This window comes from Varroa destructor, unplaced genomic scaffold (genome assembly GCF_002443255.2).
Source record: "Varroa destructor unplaced genomic scaffold, Vdes_3.0 BEIS01000006.1, whole genome shotgun sequence".
Lineage (NCBI taxonomy): Eukaryota > Metazoa > Arthropoda > Arachnida > Mesostigmata > Varroidae > Varroa > Varroa destructor.
In genome coordinates, this window is record NW_019211459.1 from 15,254,010 (window position 1) to 15,275,576 (window position 21,567).

General features: G+C 41.4%; 1 protein-coding gene across 7 annotated transcripts in view; it reads left to right on the top strand.

Moving 5' to 3' along the window:
- The window catches only part of LOC111252605 (uncharacterized), a 66,760-nt gene that overhangs the window by 38,145 nt on the left and 7,048 nt on the right, over positions 1 to 21,567 (top strand). The window contains exon 1 of one of the 7 annotated variants that reach the window (XM_022810783.2): positions 2,337 to 2,765. The exons of 2 other annotated variants lie outside the window; for them this stretch is intronic. In XM_022810783.2, coding sequence (XP_022666518.1) covers positions 2,760 to 2,765 — 6 coding nt within the window. In that variant the 5' untranslated portion in view covers positions 2,337 to 2,759. Of the gene's footprint in view, positions 1 to 2,336; positions 3,227 to 8,089; positions 8,396 to 19,090; positions 19,673 to 19,724; positions 21,066 to 21,567 lie in introns of those variants that run through there. 4 more of the 7 variants (XM_022810784.2, XM_086992703.1, XM_022810782.2 and 1 more) reach the window with 4 other exon arrangements.

Sequence of the window (21,567 nt, forward strand, 5' to 3'; positions counted from 1 at the left end):
GTCGGCGTGGGCTTGTGTCTGTGAAGGGGGCAAGGGTTTTTATTTGCACTTCGATATCTGACAGACGGCCAGCGCCGGTGCTGCGCTAAGTAGATTTCTATGAGATGAACAAGTTGCGAACTATAGCAATGGCAACAACAGCAGTGCCGCCGATGTCAGCGACAACGATAGTGGCAAGAACATCATTGCGTGTCCTACGGCGGCATGCATATTATCGACGCTATGGTATTGTTGATGCCATTGAAAGTATCTATAGAATATGCTGTTGCAGTACAGGTAACACGGCACTCAAGTTGACAGCGCAGCGGATCAGTGTCAGCTGTGGTCAGAACACTGCTGTGACGTCTGTGCGTTTCAGACGATTTTTCGAATAGCAGTTGGCCGTTGATAATACTGAGGTGTGGACGGACGAATAGATTTTTGCTGATGCTTCTATTACGTATCAGATGCAAGGCAGAGCACAGCGCCCTCGAACGGTGAGAGAGGCTGGCGCCGTGACCGTCGTGGTCGTTCAACGAATGTTTCCAACAAATGACGTAAACTTTTGAAAAGCATCAAATATATGTGTGTAGAGGATACCGAAGGCTTTTTCTTGTGATATCGAGCGTCCAGCGTTCACTGAGGAGGTTGCCAAAGCTGCAGTTCAACTTGTATATGAATATGCTATGTATAAAGAAGAAACATAGTTTGATAAAACACACTGTAATTTGCTGCAACTAACAACAAATATAGTAATAATTAATGCTTGAGTGGTACCTATGTCGAGTTTACTGATGCTCGATTTTTTCAACATAACAAAAACGTTAACACGTAGATACAAGCAACCCAGTAAATGTTACCGCCAGGAACTCTATGGATGCGATTAAGATCGCGCTTAACTAACCGAGGTGATTCAGGTAGAAGTAAAAAACAGATGAGAAACTTCGGCTCCATATGTCGTATAGGAATAGAGGTGGAGCCGCAAAGAGGCTGAACTCACAACTGGGGTTAAGAAACACTTCGAAAAACGTAGATTTCGAATCAGTGTTAAGGAAAGATCAAGATACCTGTCTCTATTCCGTTTTTTTAGCTGTACGTAAAGGTGTGCCTTGAAATCATTATTCTCGTCCGATATGGGGCTCCGAATTTTCAATGTATTCGTACCTTGGCCTTTTTGAACACCACTATAAAAGCCGTGAAATGACTTCATAACAGCGCTGCATTGAAATGTATATATTCTCTCAATATAACTAACCTGCTTTGTAAGAAAGGTCTTCTTTTGCACGACGGTACAGAATTTAGCACGCGATTAATTCAAAATTTACTTAAGCTAGCAGCCTTATCACCGTCGGATCAGCACAGCGAGGGCCCAATTCCCTCTGTATCGTTCAGTAATTCCAATACGCACAGCAACTTCGCCGGTACTTGTCAGAATGAGTATCCAAGCTATCCTGGGCATTATTGCCCGATTTAGAAGTATGATGCCCATCAAACTGTCGTTGCCCCTTTCTTAACGCTCACTGCTGTATTTATTGAAGTACACTTACCACCAGTTAATTAATATCTGCGGTGTGATAAAGTCCATAATTTACTAACGAGGACTTGTCAAGACTATATGGCAAAAGAAACGAATGTCAAGTGTTTGTCTTTGAACTCAAAGTCTAGTCTGAAATTCTCTTACTTGTAACATATATCTGACGTTAGCTTGAGGAGATATCGACGATACTTTGGCTAAATGTTAGAGAGATGTACAAAGGTCTTGGAGATGCCTTCAACATTATATTCAGTAAAGGCAAGAATTCTGTGGTTCCGCCAAAACATAAAAATTTGCTGTGTTGGTAAAAAGGGTATTAAGTGTGAAGTTCAATCTTTTTCCGTTAAATATTACACACCCTAATCCCGTGGACTTTTACCTTGCCATATACATCTGACCATAGCACAATTCCAATTGAGAGCTTACATTTGCCCAGCCTTGGCTCTACTTAGTGACGATTCCAAAAGGTCGAGATCTCTCGCAAGTTACGCCGTTGAAGCCTTCTATTGTGACGGATGCCTGCCTCGTCTGCTGCCTTATGTGAGCGCCCGATGGAGGACAGCACGGAGTCTAGCGCTGGAGATTACTATCTATATTTTTCTCTTTAGATTTCGCCCATTCGAAGAGTAGAAGTTTTTCAAAAGGTGCCCATTCGCGTATATATATATATATATATCAGAGTGTTTTGCTAGAACTTTTTTGATAACCGTGTATCCTCTGCGACCCTTACACGACAGTCATTATCCGCTACCTAGTCATTAGTGAAATCGAACGGTGCTCTCACTTACCACTAGATCGCCCACATACGAGCACATGTATAAGACCATAGTAAGAAATGTGGTTTTTCCTTTGTTTATATATTCGGCACCGCATCTACTTTTATATGCGGTACTAATAGCTTTCTCAGTCGAAAAAGGGCCTTTAATCGTTCTATCATTGGAGAGATTTGCTGAAAAGAACTGTTGGAAAACGAGCTATGACAAAAGCGAGAGGGGGAGTCAGGTATTGTGAACCCTCACCAGCGTGAGCATCAGACCCCGCGGCAGGTTCACGTATCCCTACGACTAATATACCAAAGCGACTTTGACGGCCATCCTAGCTGTGTCAACCGCCGGACTAACTGCTAAAGTGTGTTAAAACGCTACGCTCACGTAACGACAATTTGGAGTGCGTTTTCTATGGGTGGTTCCCTTAATATCTTGCGTCCGTGCGCGGAGCAACAGGGAAGCATAAATGCAGTTACAGAATGAACGTGAGCACCACCGCTATCACTTTCCCTAACACAATGGACGACCCCGTTGATCTATGAGAATTTATGTAAAATGAAGATGGAGCCATGTATACATTTGCACTGAGTCTCTCGTTAGCTATGGTTAGAAGATCGAGACTCTTGTGAAGGCGTCAGTTGATCGTTATTGGTGTTGTGCCTGGAATTGATAAAATTTACCCGTTTGTCAGCCTACAGTTGATCGTGTTCTGATGCGTTGTAGTATTCTAATTGATGCTTGTAAACTGTGCATATCTAAGGAATCGAATTAATTTGGTTAGATTGCTTGTCTACGCCAGTGCCTTTACATCTGATGCCAACAAACAGCTGAGTTGAGAGGTGGAGTCAGAGATCTCTCTGAAAAAGTAGCAATTATTCTGCATTCACGAATCTTCCGGAACGCTCAGCGGTCGCCGCTGTAGGATAACTAAATTTATCGAGGAAAGGTAACTTACAATTTTTCGCTTTAAGGCAGAGGTCTTTCTAGAGAATGCCAGTGCAGCGGAAAACGGCATCCAGGTAGTGAAGCAATTATTGGATACCGGCCACGCACAGGTTTGCCTATACGAATTGTTGCGTGGGGTTGTTGTTCAATAAAGGATGCTTGAACACATTGAGCAACTAATTTTTTATTGTTGCTCAAATATATTTTATTCCATAAGGAGCGAAATAATGTGGATAGACAGACAAGCGGGGAGGCGGGGATAAAATAGACGAAATCATGTTCCTGCGATAGATAAAAGATGTAAACAATAGTATCATCATTGGAGCATGACCATGCAGATTAAAATACCTCCAATATGATTACTGTAAAAATGCTATACATCTAAGTCTCGAAAGCCAAAATTCGATCGACCTTTTTCAACAGCCTGGATTCAAAGGGACCAGGATAAGGTTAATTGACGGTTTCAGCAGAGCTTGTCCCACGGGTTGCCTCATTACCTGGCTTCGAAATCTACGTTTCACTTCGGTGCTGAGCTTGTTTACTTAACGACGTTAGGTATCGTTGAAGACGATCATTCTGAAAGGCCCTGAAACTTACCGAACTGCTATTCTGAAGAGCCGTAGCCGACGCAATTGCAGCGTATGATGCAAACAAGATCTGATAGCTATTATTTCTATAAACATCGAGCCATAACACATTCTTACGAAAGTGCTCCAAACCAAATTATGTTGTCTGTTCTGCCTTTAATACATCATGTCAAATAATTACACGCTAACAATTGCAAGATTTCAAGCCTCTTAAACAGTTCAGGTCCTCAACCATTAGGACAAACCTGCAGTAGTTGCAGGAACGATTGCCAGTCATGTTCGTGAAACGGATGCAAAATTGAACTCTGAACCAGTGGGTAAGATTTCGCAAAGTCCTGCGTTGCATCCGCAGTGTATTCAGGTCTGCGTAGCCCGTAATCGAGCTGAAGTAACTATACAGGTTGTTCTATTAAGACAATATGTTTAGATCAAAAAGACCACTGTAATTATGATGAACCATATAACCCAGAAAGGTATTCAGTGTTATATAAAGATGATTTAGATCAGGGCGCAGCACAGAGTGGCTGGATGCAGGTGCAACCAAAAAATAGACGGAGTGTTGGCCTTCTTTGCTTTACATTCTAAAAAAAAGAAAGCGTTTATTTGTGCTTGCTTGAGACAAAAGTCACACCTAATATATGGTCCTCCTTTACACGGGCCTTGCAGTCCAGAATACGCTACATAGTCATACAATGATAAAAGAAACACACAATGAACAAAGAAGAATGATCCAATGATAGTTCTGTTTTGGCCACTTTGGAAACGAGCAAGTTGAAGTTGAAGTTGAAATCGGTCCAACCAAACCTTGTCGAAGCTTACAGTTTGAGGTGAGAAAAATGATTTCGTACAAGTGTTTGCTACAGTCAGTGACTTCTGATCAACACTACCCACAATAATATATGAATGCAACATTTTATGGAGAGCATAATATCGGCATAGAAATAAAGTTACTTAATGGACGATCTGTGGCAGTTTGAAGGACGCAAACATCTAGTTGGATTTAAATAAACGTCACGGTAAGTACGTATCTTAATTTGTCAAGCGATCCTATGTCGATCTATTGAAGATGGGGATTGTGCAGGATGTACGGCAAGTTTGCGTAGGTTATGAGCTCAAGGCGACGTTAACACCAACTATTTCTGCTACCAGACGATTCACAGCAACGTTTTTAAGTTCTTTTTTATCATCTAGAAAGGCTGCACCGAACTAGATAGCTAATAATCATATTGCAATGAATTTCTAGTGCTTGAGTCCTGTTCCCGCCGGTCCCCCAGTTCCCAGCCGTGATCGTTTAAACGCAATAAATCTAAATAAAACTAACTCGGCCAATGAGAACCAGACGATAATTATTTTCTTAATTTGAAAAAAACCCAGTGGCTATTGCTTCGCAAACGAGAAGGATACGACTGCTGCGCAGACCTACAATGCCTATGCTGAACTCTGTTTATCGTACGCACGAGACGGCTGAGCTAAACGCAGATCACTCGCTTTGTTCTGTGTCGGCCAATGACGAGTACTTCTTCGGGCTTTAGAACCAAAAGAAAAAATACACTGAACGTTATATGGTATCTTAGGTAGATAACTCAAGCGATCAGACAATGTCTCGAGCTGTAAGTCCGTTGTTTCCGTGATGAGGCAACGCAGTGGCACTAGTTGTTTGCGCAGAAAACAAAAGGATTAACCACTTTCTACGTTTCATAGGATACAGTCGTTGCTCATTCCGATGAAGAGATTTGTCAAAGTTTTAGAAGACCTAGCTGGCAATTGCTCGAAGTATCAAATGAGATGTCGCTACGCTGTCCACGTCCTAATACAATAGGACGCATCATAGATACTCAGTTAGAAGTAACATTCTAATTCTGTTCTGAGGTGTTTTACAACTTCGAATTTAATTATGGTGTAAGTCAACTTTGGTATTTTTGAAAATAACTTCGGATGCCAAGTGTTAGCTAGATATGGGGTGCCTAAGGCTTTTAATGCTCTCTTCGTGGAAATCTGTCTTGAGAAATATCCTCTTAACTCTTGCGAACGTTTCTAGGAAGAAGTGACACGCTAAGCCAACTAACAAGCACGTGAGATAAATAATCTTTTCATGTTCATCACTACAGATAAAGAATAATTTTCAAACACAGCACTGCAATTTACAATACACTAGTCGAAGTTAAGTAAGTTTGAAACGAACGTTTCAAAGTTATAGCCGTTGGCCCCACGCCTTACAGTAAAATCGTTGCTTGCTCACGTTAAAAAAAAGCAATATGAATTATCCGGATCCGCGGATGAATATTCCGCGTAGAAATTGCTTGGTGTCTCTTAAATATGATCTTATGCAAAATAATAGTTACTCAGAGTTTCAGACGAATAATCAGGAAATAGCATGCAAAAAAATAATTTTCGCTTTATTTCCGTTATAAAAAAATATTCTAGTTCTACAAGCTTGAATTTCTTAATAATTTATTAAAGCTCTCTCGCGCGAAGGCAGATGCTACATTGCTTTAGCATCGGCTACAGATATTGCAGTGCAGGTCGACTTCGCTATTTCTAATGTATCATTGAATGATATATATCCGTAGGAATATTTGAGAGCGATGGAGAGAGAGAGAGAGAGAGAGAGAGAGAGAGAGGGGGTGTTTTCTATGAGATAATTACCGTATCTTCTATCATGAGTTAGGCTATGAAACTGACGTTTCTGTCCTTAACGTTACTAACACGTACAGTTACTCTAATACCCTAGATGATCCAACTTCCATAGCGAGGTGGCCGAAGTGAGGATTTGCTGCGAGATATTTTTAGCCCGTTTTATATATTAACGAAAATCTGATTTTATCAAATCAATTTTTAAGGTCTACTCTAGGCGACCTAAAGATTAAAGAATCGTCGTAGGACTACACGTTGCAAACGGGAAACGAAAGAAACCGGTTTTCCAATGGTGACTGATCATGCGAACCTAGGTGATTAGGTGATAGGCTGCTTAAAGAAGTGTCTGTTGTACTCTCAATAGTTCTGTATTAAGAAAAGAAAATTAACTAATGCAAACAAATCATAAGCAATGCATGCTCCTAATAATCGCATCTATATACTGAATATATGACGGTTTTTATTATAGTTTAATCCTAAAAACTCGACTCGAAACTCGGAAGATCATACATGTCGACAATATTGACTTCCTTAGCAAAAGTTAGCGCCAGGCGCAAGAATTTTACGGAGAGAAAGGAAAACAGAGCATAAGTAGACGTCTGCATCGTAAATTCAGTTATGTTTCCTTCGAAGAGCTTTTCGTTAAAGATTTACCTAAATGCAGATTCGCAAGACGAGTTGTTAGACTGACGTGGACCCCTTACAATTGTCGTTTAATTAAAAAATCTATTTACCGAAGGTAGCCACTCCCTTTAAACTCTACGAAAAAGCTACTATTTTTAATTTAATAATAACACCGTTTAATATGACTACAGATATGCGGAAATAACTTAGAGGCCCATTGATGAAGTTACTGTATTTCTTTTTGAAGTTTTGGCGGGAAAAATGTATTGCTATAGAAAAGTGAGCAGCGTCCGAAGAGAGTTTCTCCACATTGGCCAACGGTTATACCGTGATTTTCGCTGAATAGCGTGGAAATAATGTGCGAAAAGAGTTGGAAATATCTCATAATGAGGCTGTTGACTGAATTACATAGTAATACTGCTTTTCTAGATAGGACACTGCGGCTAAAACGATAGTAATTGGTCATGTATTTACCTAACGATCTTGTACTATAACGCCTTCAGGGAAGGCACACTTTACGCACAACCGAAAATTAATATAATTTTTTTCCTACCATTTACTAGTTATGTTAACAACCTCATCTTAGAGAAAAACACTCATAACCGTTTCCCTGAAGTGATTCCGATCAACTAAATTGTTGAAACATCATCCTTAATCAAATCAGCATCTTTGAAACTAGCAATTGATCTTAAACAATCTAAAAAAGTGGCTTTTGTTGAACAGGAGCCACCAACGACCGCGACAAACTTGCCCGGGTTTGACCATAACGATCCTTTGACATCGCAGCGACAGCGATGACGTAAGTACGAGCGAAAGTAAAAGCAAACAGAGGTTCCGGCATCATTCCTGTATTTAGCACGCGCTTATGCCCCCCAACGAAAGAACTCCACTTCGCATATCGCCGTTGCTCGCCCCCCGTCGGTCGAGCAACCGTTGACGAATTCGCTGAGCGCGAAATCATCGGCTGCGGAGCAACCTACATTCAGCACACAATGAAAAAGTAATGCATTTTTGGCGACGAACAGCAGTGAACCTTTGTCAAACGACTGTCATGAGCATCGTTATCAGCAAGAGCGCGTTACCATTCACTGATCGGCCTTTTTGTTTATCGTTGGTGGCGCCATTCACCAAGGATTAACGACGATGGCGATATCAGAGATGGAGTTGTTATGTCGACGCTGTGGCTGGTGCCTCGTTGCTGCCGATGTCTCCAGTAATTCGATGTTGGCAGTTGCCGAAACGAACCACAATTAAATGGACCATTTTGCAACCATCGTCATTGGCAGCAAGCAGCTAGTAGAGAAAACCCCATCAGATGCGATAGAGTGCGTAAGAAAGATGTAGAGACAGCGTTGGGCAAAGTACGCAGGAGGCACGTTGTCAAAGTATTTAAGCAGCCGATCGTTATAGCTATAATCAACGGCGACGTTCGTAAGATGAGTATGCATGTGTGTCTGTATGTCTGTGCGTGTGCCTGCGCTTCGTGTCTGCTTATGTGAAGAAAAGTTTATAACGACATATGTAAGATACCAGGACGGTCCCGACAAAACTTGGTAAATTGCCCCTGCCATTGAGCTCGAACTGACACGTGCGAAAATAGTGTATTCTATGTAGACTGGATGACGAGGTGTCATAGTGTAATAACGGGTAGCCGTATTCTCGCGGCGGCGGCGCTAATCTGCACATGAACGATATTCAACTAAAGTCAAAAAAGGCCGCCATCGACGGTAGCATGGTGAATCCATACATTCCGCATGTTCGTTATCACGGTCGTCATTATCAGCTGTAATAAAGCTGCCGAAGCTGTGCTACCGATAGCTTGATCGGACGCGAAATGTTTGATGTACGAAAAAAAAGCACATTGAGCACATATGGTTGATATATTTTGTCAACGGTATTTCTTTATGTTCGTGTTGGGAAAGAGGGAGGCGGTACGCTGTTGAAGTCAATGTATTTATTACTATGAACGATTCTGTGTGGCCATCAATCAAACGTTTATTGGCGCCGCATTGGATCGCGTCGTGCTGAGGAAGTCTGTATCTTTCGTTACTCTCTCCGATAAACAGGCTTTCATAGGTTCATTAAGGGTATATGGTGAAAATAATTATGCCTGTATAGGTCTATTAGGCATATTCTTAAGATGGACGTGGATGTAGATCGTGAACTGAATGCGTATATATACACATTGCATACATAACATTATACTATTATAGTATCTATAACCTTGCTTTCTTTTTTCTATTTCGTCTACTTCGCGTATTTTTCTAGAGCGCCAGATGGTAGTGAATCATCCGTTACCAATTCCATTCTAAATTACCTAAGGGCTGTAATAAATCCAACTAAAATTACCTCAACACTTCTGAAGACATTAGCCGCTGAAGATTCTTTCGACACAGGTTCCAGCGCCCCGCTTTTCCTCTCGAGTTCTCTGTATTCAAAGTTCTCTCACGGACGTTCCGTTTCCGGGGGGTCATTAGCGAAGGGCAACAGGGGAAAAATGACGTGGCGTCATCAAGTTCGTGTATTTACGTTTTTTTTTCGCTTGTTCTATATTTTTTATCGCCTATACGACGCTGACTAACAAACATGTATCCAAGATACTCCCACATATCATATATAACATTTTCGAAACATCGGAAAAACGTGCATATTTCGACGATAGTCTTTTCGTTGACCTTATATCAGTCTGTCGTGCCACACAGAAGCGCCTGGAATTTCTCAAAAGGGGGTTGCAAATTAAAGATATGAGAGTGATTTAAACAGTGCTGTGATCCCGACTCCAAAATTCGAGACCCCCAAAACATGAGCCGAAGCCCAATGACATTTTCGAATCCACGGAGGCGCTTAACTAGCGTGAGTATTACTATGCTCTGTAGCTTTCGGATATTCGAAATGATCTCCTTGAAACCATGCCACGCTTTGGCTGTAGGCAATAACCGTACAAGAAGACCATTGGTGCTGAGTGCTGTGAGCCTTGTGCAGAGAGGATACATTAGTATTCTGTTTGGGCCGTCTACAGCCAATGTTATCAACTCAGTTGAACAAACCGTCGGTCCGACCGTCTATAATTACACCAGGCACAGAGTAATTTAGTACAAATGCTCATTACATGCAGAACTCTTTCGCCTAAGCTTCAATTGCCGGGGCTTCACTGAAATCGTGCTTGACGTTGCTGAATTTATATTCCTGATGCGATAACGCGACAAAACAAAGCAGGCAAAAAATGACCAAGTGGCTACATTGAATGTTTACATATTTCCATAATTCTATGGGATGGCACGGCGACATAAAAGTGGTCCGCTAAATACCGATGCCGATTAGCATTATGGTGCTCTGCCGACGAACCAACCATAGCTTCAACCTGCCGCTCTTCGCTTCTTTTCGTGCACAACTTTTACAGTTTCCTGCTAACTGTTGATTTACTGCAGGTGGTTGGTCTTTTCACCCATTTTGACGGCCGTTCTGCCCCTCGTGCTGGCCACTCACCTGTAGCCATAGTTGTCATCGTTCCCGTCGGGGGTAATAGTGATACGTTTGTCATCAGTCTCCGTTTTCTTTTTTTTGCTTCTGCGGACACTGCTCCTTCCCGCTGCACTGGCGGCGGCAATACGCGCGCCCGTGTAATTGGACTTGTTAAGCTTGCTAACTTAGCCTTAACGCTCTCGCAGTAGTTCCTTGTCGAGGACGATCCCGCCCTATCTAATTTAGTCTGATTCAACAGAGCGAACGCTCGGGCAGACGACCACGGGGACACGCACACAGACGAACTTTCCTCGTTGTTTGGGAACGCCTGCTTAACCAAGGCCGCGTGTTGCTGAACTGCATGCTTGCGGATACGGTCGTTCCGCGATGGTTGGCCGAAGAACGACGGCTGACGGCCACAGGGCTACGAGGTATTATACCGCTGTTAAGCTACTGCTGAACTGCTAAAATAAACCGAACGTGAGACAAACCAATAATATACGCGGTAGTCGTCATTGTTGTGTTAAAATTGTAAAGTCATTCCCGCCCGCGAGCAAATCGGCTTAAGTCCTTGTCAGCTCTGTTGTGACTTGTGGTTCCTTGAAAACGACCGGTAATTAAAAAAAAGAGTCGCTTAAGGTGGACTGGCTTGGGATGACCATACAGTCGACTACGTATGTGTGGCTTCAATGGCGTCTCCATTCGCATATGTCAGCACGACACGGAAAAAATACCATATATATGTATGTGGCAGACGCGATGAACTGAAACAGCATCTAAGGGGTTAAGTAAAAGGGTTGTGATTAAGAGTCACTTGATAGCCGAAGAGTTGTCATGTTACATCCGTTAAAGTGAACTGCAGGAGATGCACAAATTATTGCGATAACGAGCGAAGTTGCGAGACGAAGATCGAACGAGATGAAGAGACTTCAGTTATCCACTGGGGTTTTTTCAAACCTACAAAGGAGTTTTACGCCGCCCTCTGCAGTCTATGATCTATAAATACATACTCATCATCAATAGGGGAAAGTGGAAAACCGTGTATTGGAGATTCTTCAGTAGAAGCTTCAGCATTATACTTGTAGCTACAGTCCTTGCCATATAAATCAAAAGCAGCTGCCCTCCCTCCTTACAGGACCTATCCTACTACAATAACAATAGTGACAATACTGCGCATCGGGTGTGGCCTACCACTGTGTTTGTTGCCGCCGTATACCGCATTATCGAACAGTCATTGAAAATCGTGCACTGCCGTGACTCTAGTCAAGGAAAAGCTCGATCGTTTATGATATGTCTGTTTCGTTTATGGTATGATTTACTAGCTCGGCCTTTAGAGCTTCTGAACGCAACCACGAACAGCGATGCTCCTGCAGTAGCCGTTGCAGAGAAGAATACAACGAATGGTAAGACCTCTTGACTCGACTGGGCAACATCGTGGATCACTAGCGCCGCTCTGTTGCTAAACTGATGCACCGGTTCCAGTATCGAGCTAGCTTGTCGACCACTACCGGTTTCATCTGTACAAGAAGCGACAATGGTCAGTCCAATGTGAGCCAGTGGTCGCCGACACTCTGCTGGCTTTAGATGTTCATTACTTCTGCTGTCCCTTCCGCCGCTTGAACCACGGACTTATCTCTTTGCCTCATTAAACCCAAGCCCTGGGCAGACGAGAACATTAAAACAATACCAGGTTGTCATCCTTTCCTTTTTACTGACTCTTTTGAACGGCTGATACACGAACCTCCGCCGCGCGGTCCATCCGAACAGACGTAACCATAATAATGCAAAGTCGACCAACGAATCTGCTCCGTATCATTAGACAGCGGTCAGTTAACAGTCCGGCCACCGCTTTCGCTTCTACGATCGTAACAAACGCGTTCGTCTGCTAACCACAGCCATTCGTTCGCAGAAGCTAAATACCACTCACTGGATCGTAGCTCGTCGCGCAACTTTCGAGCGTTAACAAAGCGAACAGAAAGGATCGAATGCTGGATCAATAGCACGGAGGGATAAATGGCGTAGCCGACCACTTCAGTGAGCACGGACATGCAGATGCATGCGGGCGGATAGGTAAACACACAGAAGTTTCGAAAATGACCAACCAACAAAGCACTAAACGGGGTACACATGCAGTGTGGACATAGGGCTTTTGTTAAGAGACAGAAGAAAAGCGTCATGACGAAGTTAACAGCTCAGGCCCCACTACTAACTGCTAATCACGAACTAGCTCAATAAGAGCGGGGTGGAAAAATGTACAGACGGAAATCATTTATTTATTTATTAATTAGTGGGCAGTGTTGTTGTTATATATTGCGACGCACGACCTTGGTTTTGATTTTTTGTACCTAGAAATTTCCGGACAGAAAACGGACGACTATATGTCGTTGTGTCGTAGACGGGTGTTCGTCTTTCTAAAGGAGGCAATGTACTTGAATGACCTTACAGTGGTGTGCTTGTATAATGTGTATGTAAATGAACAGTGGGCGTTTCGCTTCCTGTATGAAATTTATCGGTATTTCTGTATGGAAGAAAAACACTGTTTGTCTCGTTCACTCTAAAACGTTAACGTCTTTCTTTAAAATTTGTTCGAATCATGTGAGCCACGACAACGATAGCATACGGGAGAATATGCCAGGTAAATGGTTATCAGCTAGAAATAAGCGAGTTAGTTAAGAATACAGATCTTGACTGTGATTTGCGGATACGTAGGATTCTAATAATCGGATTATTAAAATATAAATATAATAATATTTTTCCGGCCTGAATACTTAAAGATAAGACCAGTGACATAAAAGCGAGCTATAGAAGTTAAGCATGCAGAAATGTTTAAGGAGAGAGGTGCGACCGACCTGTGAAAATTTAGTGGGTGCTTCCCTGAGGTACGTTGCAGAAAGTGCTCGACGAGGAAAACTAGGGACCAGTGGCTTCCCGCCGCGTCCTCCTACGGAATTTTCGTATTTCATGATAACATGTGTCAAAGGGAATAGAACAAGCAATGATAATATAATACATTGCCCACAGGTTTATAGTCGTAGTTCCCACGATAGTGCAGTAGCAATATGTCTATCAATCTAACATGAGGAAACATGAGGTTGTTTAGCCTTAGAGCCGGTCATAAAGATACTTTTTCCGGGTTGAAAAAAGCTAACCGTCTGAAACAATGTTCGACGGTGGTAGCGGATGTTAAAACCGAAACGTCTATAGGCTCGTAATTATAAACTTGTATTATAGTACAATTATTGTCGTAGTTCGTTTAGGATTGGGTGTACGGACCAGTTGTTACATTAAGAAGAACCTTTCATTATAAATTTGCCTTACAAAATAATGTAGCTTTTTTTTTGCTTCGGCGTCGCACGTCCAAGAGTTTAGGGTTGATTTCGAACGATCAAGTTACTCAGATGCATTACCACACTTGTATTATACAATAGGATAGGAATGCTGCCAATATCTGAATAGATGGAAAACATTATTTCTTTTACTTACTGAGTCTTGATAGGTGCCATCAAGACTGGAAGTGTGAACAATGTGGCTTTTGAACCGGTCGCCTACCACATTATAGAAGGATTACGTGAAATCGGAGGAGTAATCAACAATTGTCGCAATGTGTTAAGGCGGCCTTGACGCCTTTTCCTCGCCGAACGAATCGCATTCCTTCGCTGATAAGCCCATAAGCCCGGCAGTCTCTCTTGTAACCCAGTTCGATTATCACAGGTGCAATAACTTTCTAGGCGGAAACAAGCGGTCCCTGACAAGCGCTCTTTAGACATATGCGATGCGTACATCTTCAATGAAAAATAATAACCTTGAGTTATGTATGATTATTTTGTGCCTATTATTCCAAGGCGCAGTTTTTTTTTTTTTTTTATCTTATCTAGCGTTAGGGAAGGCAACCTAAAAAGTTCTTTGAGATGGTCAGTTTCCTGCCACTTTTCCGACAGCTTCTGGACCGCGATTTCACTGTATACTATGCAGAACACATAAACAGAAAAGCCGTTTTCCGTCCAAAAACATGAATCAACTCTGTCGACGCCGCGCCTTCATTGAAATGAAGTTTTTAAAAACGAACTCAGAACTATTTACACGACATATTCCAGTGCTTGCTAGTTTTAGGCTACCTACTATGAATCTATGCAGATGAAGTATCGCTGAAGTGTACGCTATTGAAAGTGTAGATTCACTACATTGGCAGTCGAAATCTAGCCATTTCTTTGAGTTTCCGTATTTTACGAAGTATCATCCAAACTCCATACGGTTAAAATTTTAAATTAATTTTGAACAGCGTCGATGACGTTATTCTACATGTACTTTGTTCTATCCCGTTTTGCTATTGATTTCTAAGATGATTTACAAAAATATCGGGTGGTGGCATATCTGCTGTTTTTTACAAATGAGGTTAGATGGTTGTATCACGGAGAAAGGAAGGATACAATCGGTCCCATTCTATTTTAAGGCGTACCGATTACTGTCGATGTTGTGAGGAGTCTGGAGCATTGACCGATTCTACAGACCCAGTTTAAAGGCAAACACATTTAGTCCAAATCACTCGGCTGATTTTGTGGAAAGGCCTTGAAATGAGTACCTTATTCATTTGAATACAGCAGGCAGTTACCTTTAAAATGGGTAATTGCCTTTAAAATAAGTGGAAGTTTCAACTTGAATAGCTAGAGTGTCTATTCTGATTTCTTAACATGCCTGAAAAACTGGACGTTCTGTACCAGAGATCGACACCGTTCTATCGATAGTTTAGCAGTAACGTGTTCGCATGCGCAACATAGGAACACGTCATAATCTAGGTTTGAGACTAAACTGTTGACATACTTCGTTTCGTAGAGTAAGCCAGCTGTACAAAGAATAAAGCCCAAATGTAGCGGCCCAAACAAGATCTATCTACCAAAAATTGACTTTAGATATCTGTAAGACAAGTAGCGCTCTATGCAATCAGATGGGTCTAGGCCAGCAGTGCTGCAGGCCAAACGTACGATTTTCTGGTGAAATACTATTTTTTTTTTATCTATATTGATACATATATATATATATATATATATATACCACTTTTTCGATAACCATAGTAATTCTGTCCTAAAGTTTAGCATAGAAAAGTGCGATGAATCGATTGGTCAGGCGAAAGATAGCTCTCACTTTTCCACAAAGCAGATAAGCCAGATATTGCAGTATGTAAATACTTGGAAAATCAACAAGCATCACCGAAGAGCTTGGTAGAGGTAGCCTCAAGTATATGATTCACAATGAAGCCTGCTGAAATTGCTGCATTGTAGATGATCCTATCTTCCCGTAGGCTCACTACTAACAACTGAGTGGCCTCTTCAACACACGGCTCAATGACCACTCTATTTTATGTATATATATATACATATATAATCAGTTATATTGGTAAACAATAGTTCCTAATAACTGAATTAAAACCCTTCATGAGCTGCCAACCAGTGTTGTGCCTAGGTGAATACTTCTCATAAATTCTATAGAAACGTTCGTATTCGACAAAAGCTGATGCAACCGAAAATTTCCATATCGTGACAAAGATTAGAAATCTGATCGTCTCATTAGTTTTTGTAGTAACTAGTTGAAACTGTTTTCACATTTCGAAGTGGCAACTTCCTCCACTTACTATTATTAGCAGATATGATTGATCACCTCATCTTAGCAGGCGGCCTTTATGTAGTCCTTCAGGTCTTCTCTGTAATCAACATACACCATTGATATGACGTGAGACCAAGCTATACCAGATAGTTTCTAACAGCGTAAAATGTACTAGAATCAAATAGTTTTTTAGTCTCATGTTGTACGTAATAAATGCAAGCATAGGAAATTGAATGCTCGCATGGAGCAATTGCGTTCTAATGTTTTTTTTTTTTGTCTATAATTTCTAATTGTTTGTTTTTTGCGTTGAAAAATTTCATTTTTTATCTTAACCATTGCTATAGAACTATACTCAACTATTCCTATAAGCTGCGTAGTCAGATATACATGGGGTGAGGCATGCGAACTTGGGTAGACTTTCATAACTTGTAGTAGCGGGTATGCGTTCGTTCGCTACTCATAGATCCAGAGCAAAGTCGTTCATTTCTAAAGTAGATTTAGAAACACATTATAGTGAAAAGCATAGCGTAATTTGAGTTAAGATCAACTTATATACAATGTGTTTATTGCCTGAACACAAGTTGGAAGATTATCATCATTAAGACTTCGGATTTAAACGGCTCGAAACATGGCCGAAAGAGTTATTCTTAATACATCTGAATCTTTTATATAGAGATTTGCAGCCTTTCTAAAGAGCAAGGTATCCGTTACTGATTGGTTCGTTCAGATACGCTCCAACAGGTTCTTTTAGGCATTCTGCGCTTTTTGTACCTTTTGTATTTATATTGGCTGCTTTGAGTTCTTGTGTGTTTGCGTTCTGGGCCTTCGGTCAACCTAAAATTTACTTTGACTAGATTCTTTTTGTATTTGACTCATTTGGTTTGATCAATTTATGGAAAACTTACCTGCCGAGTAAAGAAGGAATGTTTTCAAAGTGACGAATGTGTGGTTTTAGGTAGTGCATTGAAGTGTTATAGCGGAGAACGACGGTTATATAAAGTAAAAGGAGTGACCCTTTTCATACATGAAAAATTTTGAAGTATCTGAGTCTTAGAAATAGCTGATTAAGAAAGTTCAGGATTCAGATCCCCCCCCCGATCATCCCCCTACACGAGTATATAAACCCTTGAACAGCTACGACTTGTTACTTAAGCTATAAATAAGATCCTAATTTTTATAGTATCTTCGGTCGTGCGCACATACACCCAGTTTACGCATCTCGTCTCATAGTAAACAGATAAAGTTTAAAGCGTAATGAGCCTTGACGATCATCAACTAGAAAAGTGTAAAGCATAGTTATAACATGATAGAGGCAGTAGAATTTTCTGAGAAACCAGTATTATTTCAGCATCCAAACCGAACATTCATTTATCTTCTACGCAGTAAACATCTGAGATGCGTGGATATTATTATACTCGTTTGCCCTGTTATGCACGATTATGTTTAAGTGAACCTCATCCAAAGACGTAACGGCTTCATAACACCTTTTGTTTGAATGCTCCGCTGTTTCATATATATATATATATATATATATATTACGTTCGACACTTGCAAACGCAGTAAATTTAAAATGTTATTGAAGGATAGCCGGTTTGTAGAACAAATGCCCCCGCCGCTAAATATGTGGGATCAGGGCCGCACCATGTCATCTCCATGCCATTAATCCACTTGCCAAACCTCTGGGGGCGGGGGCAAAGCTCTCAAAAGCCGCATTAAAGCTTGTCACTTGACTTCGTTTGGCCATAAACCGGGTGACGTGTAATTGACCCAGACGACACGATGTGATTCAATTCAGAAATGTTATGTTTTTTTTACATACAAACAATTACGAGAATATCGCGAGGAGGTGGCAGTTTGCTTTCACCCGGAATGTACTTTGAACGCGTCTCTGCTGAGCGCTAACAACATATAGTATTGTCGTTGTCGTTGTTCTATTTGTTGTTGTATCGGCCAGTGTTTTCGCGCAGCAAGCAGCTCCACAATACAGAACAAAATGGTCCATGACCTTTGCCCTATTCTGGAACATCGTCACAAACAAGGGTTCCTCAAGCGATAGCAACGGTAACACCAAACGCGCGACCGGCGTCAACGTAAACAAGAGCGCCATCTTTGTTCCATGTCATATCGCCAGTCACTCTATTCTAAATGTGCGCTACTAATAAAATGATATCTTAATAGACATTGGAGCTTTCCCTCGGCGGCTTGCCGGTGGGCTGGACAATGCTGCCAAACTCGCGGTTGCCCCTTTTCAAATGAAGCGGCAGTGAAAGAGAAATAGAGAGCAAGCGAATAAGAAATGGAAAATGTTTTGCTAATCAAAAGCATGTTAATATCCAAGTTGAACTCCTGATAGCAAAGTCTAATAATAACAATCTTATAACGTTAATTATAGTATGATAATTGTCTGTCACAGTAATGATTGCGTTGTGTGAATGCAGGTTGTTTACGCTGGCATTATCGTAAAAGTTTTTTACAAGGAAAACTAGCGTCCTTGAGCCACGTGTCTTGATATGGTTTGCATGATTATGTATATTAAAAATGCGTCTTCTGTTTAATCTTTTTTTATCGTTTATTGTTCTCGCTGTGTAAGCTAGGCCAACAATAAAAACTGTTAGGTGTAACCTCTTTACCTGAGTATATTTGCATTACATTAAAATCACGATAGGCAGATGAATATCTGCTCGTGGTGCAAATAAAGCACTTAGTTTCAGCATTCATTTGGATAATCAGAAGATGATACAGTGACAGCTAAGCGTACTGCAGCAGTACGAAACGACCCATTTACGCCCATGCACTCCCCTGTGGGGCGCTTCAGAAAACCGTGCGAAGCCCGAGACATAGCAACTTTACAGTTCGAGGCAAGACATTCGAATTAAAATATATATAAAGCTCACTCGAAATCAAACAACGGCCGCTGTCGTAACCTATGGCCAGTCAAGGAAATACTATAACAAAATGTTAGTACTCAATGAAGCAATACGTGTCCTGGATGGCTACCATGGTAACAAGCGTTGACACAACGCCACGAATCGTCCAGATTTCGGCGTCTGCAAGTAGTTATCATGTCGTTTCATAAGTTTATTGGGAAAACCCGGGACAAGACTAGCAAAACGCATCCTGGCTAGATTTTTTAATGGGAGAAAGTAGTTAGTGTTGTACCGAAAAGATGATTTCGAGGACTTGTACATGCAACAGAAGTAGTCGACAGCCGCGGTATGAGTGTTCTCTCTCCCAGTGGTACCGAAGTGCAAAAGCGGGTCATCATAGCGCCGTCTGTGGCTATAAAATGTCTGTATTCGTTGACTGGCTGCTGTATATAAACAGTATATGTTAATTTTGGGCGAAGGACTTTTTGTGCGTAATGCTACTTAGACCTCGACTGTCATGTCAAACATCACATGAACTGATGTCTTTTAATAACTTCCCGTAATAATTAGTGTAATTCAGACATCTGAACTTAGTTAAAATGTAATTATCTAGCTATCTCTAAGCTCGGTTTCATAGCTTACATCGTGCTCGACATCATGGCTCTTCTCCTTCAGGTGCCATTGGACGCAAACAAACGCCTAATCACTTCGTGGTGCTTCGTTTCGCCATCTTCTGCCGATTCGTTTATATTTACAGAATGTTTCATCAAAAAATTTAATCAACAGTTAACCCTCACCTTGACTTAGCTATCAAAGCGCAGCTAACGAATTATTTTTGTTTTGTGCAAGATATATTTAATATGAATGTAATGCTAAATAATGCTCGGTAGTGCTCCGCGTAAATGTTCCGGAAAGTATTCGTTTGTAGGTGTTTCAGCAGTAAAAGGGCGGTGCAGATTAAGGCAGGAAACTTCCTGATCGAGCAAAAGGACAGGACGTATTCTGATAGCAATCGTAGTATGCGAGCCGACAACGCTAGAAACAATGTGAATGCTATTTAGAGTTAGGCTTATAGAGAAAGGTATGAGTGATGCTAGTACGAACCTTGTGAAGATCAGCAGTTCAGTCACGTTGATCTAGGAGTGTCTCGTATGTTGAATGAAGGAAAGGAGGCATACCACTAATCCTAGTTAAGTTAACATCTTCCGAAAAACTATAGTCGAGTTACTTCGTATACAAGAAGTTGCAGTTTAGTCTGTAACTAATCTATACCGTGACCTTGCGAAGATGATTAACGTTTTACCTTAGTTTAAATCCCATGTAGATGATACCACAATTTCTAACTATGCCGATGTCATCCTTAATAATCGTGCTTTCTCCTATGCGGAAATTGATACCCCGAAGGTATACCTATAGGTTGATACGATGATTAATCTGCAACCCTACAGGTTAGGCGAAAAAGGCTATTCCTATACAACGTGATCGTGAGTAGATTTCTGTGCTTTCAAGGTTTCGTGCTAGCTTTTCTCGCTCGTCTGATTTCGCTGTCTGTCGACAAACAGCAAGCGAGTAGCACTCTGATCTTCAGTAGGAGTGGCATATGTATCGATTTCGAAATCTACACGCATCTTCATAATTTGGCGACGCGTCGCTGCGCGTTGTGTTTCAGCTGTGTTTTTACTTTCCCGTACTTCATCATCTAGTTTTAGGATTCTTACTTGCTTTGAAGACTACAGATCTGTAAAGGCGACGATCTTCTACTGCCGGTGATGTGCTGCTATCGCTATCGTCGCTTGATGCTCATTTGACTGGTGATGAAGTCGTCATTTTTCGGCAGGTGCCGACATCGCACTTTGTTCTTTTGGGGGCTAAGCAGACATCTAATGTCTCGACGACAAATGTGACACAGAAGCGGCCCAGTGATGACATCACTCGCAATGCTTAACTAATACGAATACTAAAGGCGCTTGTGGGAACGTTGCTTAATGAGCAATGACATGTTAGCAACAAGAACAAGAACGATGGAACATTAACAGTAATTGTACCGGTTCTACGTATGTGGCAATTGGTATGTGCGAGAAAATCAAACGTTAGCGTTTTTGAAGGGTAAGAAGTTGAAAACCTAGCTATCTGTACGGTGCAATGTGTCATGATACATAAATGATGTGCGCCAGAAATCACCTAAGCAGTCGGCTATAGAGACGCTCCAAAAAACTCCGAACATGAGCTATGAATATGTTACGCCAACGTTAAGCTTAACATACTGTTAGAGATAATGAGACAGAAACTGCGGATGTTATATATGGTACACATGTCCTATTAGCTAGAACAGGCTTAGTAAGCTCTTCCATTGCAGAGGGGTTTCCCGTCTGCTGAGAGCTTACGTGATATTTCGAAAGCTCGGCACAAATAACTCAATGACAGTCTACTTAAGAAGTCAAAAAAAAAACTCATTCAGGTCGCTTATCAACGATTTTATACCGATATTTTTCATCTTCATAATGATTTAAACACAGCATCTCGGAAGGGTTAGAATCTACGAATAACTTACTCAAATGACAGTCCTGTCT